The sequence below is a fragment of the Triticum urartu genome, chromosome 1 (assembly GCF_003073215.2).
Source record: "Triticum urartu cultivar G1812 chromosome 1, Tu2.1, whole genome shotgun sequence".
NCBI classification, from domain to species: Eukaryota; Viridiplantae; Streptophyta; class Magnoliopsida; order Poales; family Poaceae; genus Triticum; species Triticum urartu.
In genome coordinates, this window is record NC_053022.1 from 471,820,920 (window position 1) to 471,829,842 (window position 8,923).

Sequence of the window (8,923 nt, forward strand, 5' to 3'; positions counted from 1 at the left end):
ATATATTACTAAATATTATAAATAGCGAGTGTGGAATAATGGTGGATCGGTGTGCGGAATTGTCCTAGGCAATCGTTAACAAGACCGGTAATTACTATTGCAGTTTCATATGAGGGAGAGGCATAAGCTAACATACTTTCTCTACTTGGATCATATACACTTATGATTGGAACTCTAGCAAGCATCTGCAAATACAACAGATCATTAAGGTAAAACCCAACCATAGCATTAAAGCATCAAGTCCTCTTTATTCCCATACACAACAACCCCCTTACTCGGGTTTGTGTTTCAGTCACTCACCAACCCACTATAAGCGAATCATGAACGTATTGCAACACCCTACAGCGGGAACCCCTCATGCTTGCGCGACACGGAGGGCACCATATGACAGCATCAAAGTAAAACATACAACTCATACCAATCTAGATCATCAATCAACCCAAAAACAAAAGATATCTACTCAAAACATCATAGGATGGCAACACATCATTGGATCATAATATGTGGCATAAAGCACCATGTTCAAGTTGGGATTACAGCGGGGTGCGGGAGAGTGGACCGCATAAAAGAGATAAGGATGGTGATGATGATGGTGATGTTGATGAAGACGATCACTGCGGCGATGATTCCCCTCCCGATAGCACTCCGGTGCCACCGAGAGAGAGGAGGAGAGGTTCTCCCCCTTGTGCTTCCTCCTCCATGGCCTCCCCCCTAGATGGGGAGAGGTTCTCCCTCTGGTCCTTGGCCTTCATGGTGATGATCACTACAAGAAACCTGTTAATTCATGGCAGATTTCTGGTGACAATTTCGAAAACCGTCACCGACGGTCTAGTACAGCCCTGCAGCCCGCCCGCAGCCCACTTGAGCCCGCCCAAACCATTCATGTATAAAACCGACCTAACCCTAGCGCACTCCCTTCCACAATCTCTTCTACCTCCGCCGCCGCCCCCAGAATCTTATCCCTCTTCCTCAATCCCCTCCACTACCCCTCCTCTGCAGCCCCACCGTTCCGGCGGTCTCTCCTTCCTCCATCTCCCCACCTGCGCCCTCCCTCTTACCGAGACTCTCCCGTACATCCTCCAGTACCACTCCCACTGGTTACCCTCCCTCCCCCATCCCGCTTGTGGTTCTGATCTAGGGAGTTCGACGGCGACGGCGCCCACAGGAGCAATGGCAGCTGCAACTTGGGCACGCGCAGATCCGGCACAGAGCTCAAGCCCGACGTCGGCCTTGTCGGAGTTGAGCGGCCGTGCGACGGCTCGCTGGAGGCAGCAGCCAACCCTAGTCGCCACTGGTCACCAGCGCCTGGCCCACCTCTCCTGTTGGCTTCCTCGACGCCGTGGCCTAGTGCTACTGCGTGACTGCAGTGGCGGCCTTCACCATTGTCAAGCCCTGAGGTTCATGCTCGTCTCTTTGTCGATATTAAATAATACAGTAAGACACACAAGGCAGCTCTATTATACATGTAGTACTATTTATAGGTACATGCTTTTGATGGTATACATTGTTAATTGGTGCATCTCCAGCACAACTGTTAGGCTCTGTCGTACATGTAGTTTCTTAGCAAATTGTGGTGGTAGGCTCGATATGGGCTGGAATTAGGCAACGTATACCACCCAGTATGCAGTCTTCAAGTAATCATTGTTACTGTGTGAAAGAATTCAGTCACTGGGATCTATGTAGTTTCTGTCATCTATGTATATGTTCTCACAGAACAGGAGATAAGAATGCCTAAATACAACATTTGCCTGGTTAAAGGCATCCTCTCTTCTGCTGTTAACTGAAATGCATGAATCTCTGCACTTAGCTATGGTGGTCTTGCATGGGTAGTTGTAGCTAGAGCAGCGGAGAGTCCCAAAGACGTCCATATGCCTATGTTTTTCTTGTGTTTTTCTACATATATGTGCTTCTTCAAACATTCTCTGCTTGCTTGCTGAAATAGTACAACTTCAGTAGTGGATAATATAGTGTGTTGACTCTAGAGAGAAGTCGAGGAATTCTTGTGTGATAAAGCTGTGGTATAAAATACTTCAAAAAACAATGTATACAGTAAAGTCTGTACCCTTATTGATTCATTCCAGTGCTAATCTTACTTACATGAATAAACAATACTATTGCTTTATTTTGATGTATACAGTGAGTATATTTGTTTCGCCTCTGCACATGGTTGTTGGCGGTGGGCATGGTGGGTGAGCATGGCTCCTTTCTGCAACTCTCAAGGTAGGCGCACAAAATCGTCCTTCCCGTGGAAATTTTACTCAATCAAGTATATAATAATTAGTCATATTCTAGATCCTTGAAAATGATCTATTGTGGAGCAGTCAAAGCATGTTAATTGCAATATCGACTTGTTTGCTTTATATGATTATATATTGCAATATCCGTTCTGTTAAATCTATTGTGAGCAGTCAAAGCATGTTACGGCAATATCGACTTGTTCGCTTTATATGATTATATATTGCAATGTCGTTCTGTTATAATAATTAGTCATATTCCAGGTCCTTGAAAAAGATCTATTCTGAGCAGTCAAAGCATGTTAACTGCAATATCGACTTGTTCGCTTTATATGATTATATATTGCAATATCCATTCTGTTAAAATATGCTTTGGAGACATGATTTCTGTTACGGTATTAACTGGCCGTCATGTTCTGTTTAGAGTTTTGATATTAAAGTAGTTTATTATCTCACTCGATCGAGTGACTAAGAGTAAGATTGTTTGTTAACTAGGCCTGCAATTACACTGCTTCTCTGTTCTATATTATGTGTAAAATTTCTATGTGTTATGTGGTGAAAGTAGCCATCATACGTATTATTGTGATATTGATTGATCAGTACCTGTGAATACCGAGCTGTATTCATTGATAAACCAGATTTAGAGTTTGATGATAAATTTTGCACACTTCCGAGTGGCAATGGTGTTATTGCTGCCCGACATCCTTGCAGCTATTCATATACAAAAGATTGATGTGCACCTTCCTATTGCCAAACTTCCAATGTTGCATTTGTTTTTCCTCATGTTGTTTTGATCTTTCATTGCGACTTAAGTAAACGGAAGTACAACAACTTGTACTTTCAAAATTAGATATCCGTATTGCTCGAAGATTTGTCATCTTAGTCCTCTTAAAATAGTTTAGCCATTGTTTGTATCTACGCCTTGCCCCGAGCATCCATATTTTCCTAGCTAATAATTCTTTGCACTTATATAAATTTGTCCTCATGGTGATTAACTTCGTTCTTTTTGTGATTGTATAGTGCAGGTCACTGGTATATAAGGTTTTTGCAAGTGAATACGGTACACATAAATCCGAGGCTCCTGTTTCAGAACAGTTACAAGAAAACGCAAAGTGTTGTACTAATGATGTTTGTAAATCCTCCATGAGCCATCTATGTAAATGTGTAATTGCTGGGTCATCTAAACAGTAGCCTGATGCTAATAAGCTTCAGCTGCTATGTGAAAATTATACAACTATGTAAATATCTTTTGCTGGTCATCTAAAGAGTAATGTGATTGTAATAAGCTTTGGCTGCTATGTGAAAATTCTTTTTGGTTTATGGCCCTGATTGAATACTAAGCTTGAAAATTAGATAGAAAATACCTTACTTTGATTTCCACCTGATGTGGGTAAAAAGGAAAAACACAAAAACTATTGGCCAAAAGTGACAAACTTCTAATTGGCTTAATGTAAAAATGAGATATTCGGTTGAAAATCTATAGAACGAAAACTGATGGGCCTTGGGCTGCCACGTCAAAGCCACATAAGTTGCCATGTCATCCGGTTCCATGACGGCTTGTTCTGTCACCAAAGCTTGGGCTTAGTTCGGGCTGGGCGGGCCTAGGGTAGAGCTGTGACGGCACAAAATCGTCATGGAAGGTACGAAGTCAAATTATGACGCGATATACATGACGGATTTCGAATCCGTCATGCATGCACATCTGTGATGGTTTTGTACTGGTCTGTGACGGACTGGATCCGTCATGTATTAACAGATTTTTTGTAGTGGATGGCCCCTCCGGGATCCTCCTCCATGCCCTCCGGTGATGATGGCCCCCCTCCGGCAGGGTGCCAAAGAGGGCCTATATTGGTTTTCGGTGGCTACGGAGGCTTCTGGCGGCGGAACTCCCGATCTAGGTTAATTTTCCGAGGTTTATGTATTTATAGTAATTTTTGGCGTCGGTCTCATGTCAAGGAGGTGCACGAGGTGTCCACGAGGCAGACCCATGCGCCTACGGGGGGGGGGGGCACCCTCGTGGATGCCCCAGGACTCTCCTGGCCTAACTCTTTTACTCCGGGGTCTTCTTTTGGTCCATAAAAAATCGTCAAAAATTGGCACGTCAATTGGACTCCGTTTGATATTCCTTTTCTGTAAAACTCAAAAACAAGGAAAAAACAAAAACTGGCACTGGGAACTAGGTTAATAGGTTAGTCCCAAAAATCATATAAAATAGCATATAAATGCATATAAAACATCCAAGGTTGATAATATAATAGCATGAATACTTCATAAATTATAGATACGTTGGAGACGTATCAGCATCCCCAAGCTTAATTCCTGCCCGTCCTCGAGTAGGTAAATGATAAAAGAAATAATTTATGAAGTGTGAATGCTAGCAAGTGCATAAGTTTCATCAATGATAGTTCCAATCACTTTTTCTAGCATCATTATATATCATAACAGTAGCTCATTTTCATAAAACTTTTCATGATCAAGTAACAAGCTATTCACATGTTAAAGTGTAGATCATAAACTCTCTTGAAACTAACAAACTATATTCTCAGTCATCAAACAATTGCAATTCATCTTATTTTCAGGAAGGGTCTATGTCAGAGCTTTGATTTAGCAAACTCCACATACTCAACTATCATTTAATCTGTCATAATTGCTAACACTCACGTGATATTTATGGGTTCAAAGTTTTAATCGGACACAGAGAAAGATAGGGGCTTATAGATTCGCCTCCCAACCTTTTACCTCAAGGGTAATGTCAACAATAATAGTTCATGATAACTTACATCCAATTGGATATATATATCAAGATCTTTCCAACACAATGTGTTTGCCAAAGGATAAAATGTAAAAAGGAAAGGTGAAGGTCACCATGACTCTTACATAAGGTAGGAGATAAAAGTAAAAGATAGGCCCTTCGCAGAGGGAAGCATAGGTTTTCATGCGCTCTTATGGTCGGATGCACAAAATCTTAATGCAAAAGAACGTCACTTTATATTGCCACTTGTGATATGGACCTTTATTATGCAGTCCGTCGCTTTTATTTCTTCCACATCACAAGATCGTATAAAGCTTATTTTCTCCACATTAATAGATCATACATATTTAGAGAGCAATTTTTATTGCATGCACCGATGACAACTTACTTGAAGGATCTTACTCAATCCATAGGTAGGTATGGTGGACTCTCATGGAAAAACTGGTTTAAGGAATGTTTGGAAGCACAAATAGTATCTCTACTTGGTGCAAAGAATTTGGCTAGCATGAGGGGGAAAAAGCAAGCTCAACATGTTGGATGATCCAAGATAATATACTTTATTTCAGATATAAGAAAACATAACCCATTACGTTGTCTTCCTTGTCCGACATCAACCTTTTAGCATGTAATATTTTAATGAGTGCTCACAATTACAAAAGATGTCCAAGATAGTACATTTATATGTGAAATCTCTCTTCCTTCAATATTCTTTCATGAATTGTTCAAGTGACCAATTCTACGTTTGCTAACTTTCAATAAGTTTACTACCTATACTTATTCTATGTGAAGTCATTACTCCCCATGGTATAAGCATATGAAACATATATAAATTCAGATTTATGATATTCAATTATTCAACCATTTACTCATAGGATATACGTGAAGCACGTGAGTAAATGACAAACTACTCCAAAAGATAATAGTGAAGGACACCGAGTAGTCAAATAATTAACTAGCCATGGGAGGATTCTTTTTCATTTAATATTTCAGATCCAATGATTTTATTCAAACAACAAGTGAAATTGAAAATACGCTCCAAGCAAAACACATATCATGTGACGAATAAAAATATAGCTCTGAGTAAGGTATACCGATAGTTTTGAAGATGAAAGAGGGGATGCCCTCCGGGGCATCCCCAAGCTTAGGCGCTTGATTCTTCCTTGAATATTACCTTGGGGTGCCTTGGGCATAACCAAGCTTAGGGTCTTTCCACTCATTATTCTCCTCATATCGATATCTCACCCAAAGCTTGAAAACTTCAATCACACAAAACTTAACGGAACTTCGTGAGGTAGGTTAGTATGATAAAGAGTAAACCATTCACCTTGGTACTGTCAAAGACAAAGATCATAATTGTTATCACACAATGCCTACTGTACCATATCATTTCTACAATTTATATTGAGGAATATAATTCATAGAAACTAGAAAACAAGCAAACTATGCAATGAAAACAGAATCTGTCAGAAACAGAACAGTCTGTAATGATCTGAACACTAACCATAATTCTGATACTCAAAAAATTATGCAATAAATAGGTGGACGTGAGGAATTTGTCTATTAATCTTCTGCAAAAAGAATCAGCACCAAATCACTCTTCTGTAAAAAAATGGCAGCTAATCTCGTGAGCGCAAAGTTTCTGTTTTTTAGAGCAAAATCACATTAACTTTCACGCAAGTCTTCCCAAAGGTCTTACTTGGCACTTTATTGAAAAAAGCTATAAAACATGATTACTACAGTAGCTTAATCATGTAAACACACAAAAACAGTAAGGGTAAATATTGGGTTGTCTCCCAACAAGCGCTTTTCTTCACTGCCTTTTAGCTAGGCATGATGATTTCAATGATGCTCACATGAAAGATAAGACTTGAACATAAAGAGAGCATAATGAAGAATATGACTAGCACATTTAAACCTAACCCACTTCCTATGCCTAGGGATTTTTTGAGCACACAATTTATGGGAACAAGAATCAACTAGCATAGGAAGGCAAAACAAGTATAACTTCAAAACTTTAAGCACATAGAGAGGAAAACTTGATATTATTGCACTCCTACAAGCATGTATTCCTCCCTCATAATAATTTTCAGTAGCATCATGAATTATTTCAACAATATTACCATCACATAAAGCATTCTTTTCATGATCTACGAGCATAGAAATTTTACTACTCTCCGCATAAGCAAAATTCCCCTCATTCGGGATAGTGGGAGCAAACTTCTTCTAAATCCACTTTAGATGATAGTATTATTCATACTCCAAAAGATATAAGTGAAGTTCATGGAGCATTCTACCATTAATATAAACCAACCAATATCCAAGCTCAAAATGTATAAGTGAAGCACATGAAGCATTCTATAAAACCATACTCAAAGGATTTAAGTGAAGCTCAAAGAGCAATTCTATAAGATCATACTTAAAAGATATAAGTGAAGCACACGAAGTATTCTATAAATTGATGAAGGGACATCTCATACTAGCACGGTTCTTAAAGAAAAAGAAAAACACAAAGGACACAAATCATGTGAACAAAACAAAAACCGAGGTATATCGATATTTGTTGAAGAAGAAAGATGGAATGCCAACCGGGGCATCCCCAAGCTTAGATGCTTGAGTATCCTTAGAATATTTACTTGGGGTGCCTTGGTCATCCCCAAGCTTGATCTCTTGCCTCTCTTTCTTCTTCTCACATCCGTAACTCCTCGTTCTTCGAACACTTCATCCACAAAAAACTTTAACAAAAACTTTGTGAGATCCGTTAGTATAATAAAGCAAATCACTACCTTTAGGTACTGTTGCAAGAACATTCCAATTTCATATTAGAACTATATATACTATATTCCAACTTCACCATGGTTCATACCCCCCGATACTACCCATAGATTCATCAAAATAAGCAAACAACACACGAAAAACAGAATCTGTCTAAAACAGGACAGTCTGTAGTAATCTGAAGGTTTAGTAAACTTATGTAACTCCAAAAATTATGAAATAAAATTTAAAATTTGAAAAATTTATATAGAATTAATTTGCAAAATGTTTCAGACCCATTTAACTTTCCAGTAAAAAAATGTAAAATCACGCGCTACAGCTAAAGTTTCTGTTTTTGTTCTGCACATAGTAAACAAGCAATCTAATCATCCTAAAACCAAAGCTCGGCACATTATTTTTATAATACAATGGATATATATAAGAGGATAATTATTTACAGAGAAACTTCCATGAAAAATTCTACATTGTTTTCGTGAGCATGAACACAAGTGCTCAAGGTCGACCCTCACTTCTTCAATGCATAACTTTCCAATCACTTCTCTTTTTGAAAAATTTTTAGGCATGAGAGGCAAGTAATTTTTTTAGTATTTTCATTCTTTAAAAAAAAATTATGTTCACCCACAACTAAAAAGAAACAAAAGATAAAAAACAAAATCTACTTAGTGAAGAAAGCAAACAAGCATACACGAGAATATCAACCCCACGCTATTGCTCCCCGGCAACGGCGCCAGAAAAGAGCTTGATAATCCCCAAGTGCAAGGAATCATCGTAGAAATTTCCAAAGGTGGAAGTGATAAGTATGGAATGTCGAACCCACAAGGAGCTAAAGGTAAGATCAATATTCTCTCAAGCCCTATCTGCCACTGATACGACTCTACGTACACCGAACGTTTGCTTCCAACTAGCAACGAGAAATAAAACTATGTTGTGGGTATGAAGAGGATAACTTTGTATGATATCGGAGAGCTAAAATATAAAAGTAGGTTCTATTATCATGAAGTTAGAATATATTACTAAATATTATAAATAGCGAGTGTGGAATAATGGTGGATCGGTGTGCGGAATTGTCCTAGGCAATTGTTAACAAGACCGGTAATCACTATTGCAGTTTCATATGAGGGAGAGGCATAAGCTAACATACTTTATCTACTTGGATCATATGCAC

The 8,923-nt window shown here is 38.9% G+C and overlaps 1 protein-coding gene across 2 annotated transcripts; it reads left to right on the forward strand.

Moving 5' to 3' along the window:
* Positions 1–786: 786 nt before the first annotated feature.
* Positions 787–3,532, forward strand: LOC125535750. 2 transcript variants are annotated; one of them, XM_048698834.1, is made up of 3 exons: positions 787–1,397; positions 2,138–2,220; positions 3,255–3,532. In XM_048698834.1, exons 1-3 carry the CDS (start codon positions 883–885, stop codon positions 3,272–3,274), a joined length of 618 nt encoding a protein of 205 aa, XP_048554791.1. In that variant the 5' UTR covers positions 787–882; the 3' UTR covers positions 3,275–3,532. The 2 variants fall into 2 exon arrangements, with proteins under 2 accessions (XP_048554791.1, XP_048554784.1); XM_048698827.1 differs by having other exon boundaries at positions 813–1,397; positions 3,260–3,532.
* Positions 3,533–8,923: the final 5,391 nt, after the last annotated feature.

Coding starts and splice junctions, on each gene's coding strand:
- LOC125535750 (XM_048698827.1), top strand. CDS start 883: ATGTATAAAACCGACCTAACCCTAGCGCACTCCCTTCCACAATCTCTT. Junction 1,398..2,137: donor CACCATTGTCAAGCCCTGAG/GTTCATGCTCGT, acceptor TGATGTATACAG/TGAGTATATTTGTTTCGCCT. Junction 2,221..3,259: donor TCCTTTCTGCAACTCTCAAG/GTAGGCGCACAA, acceptor TGTATAGTGCAG/GTCACTGGTATATAAGGTTT.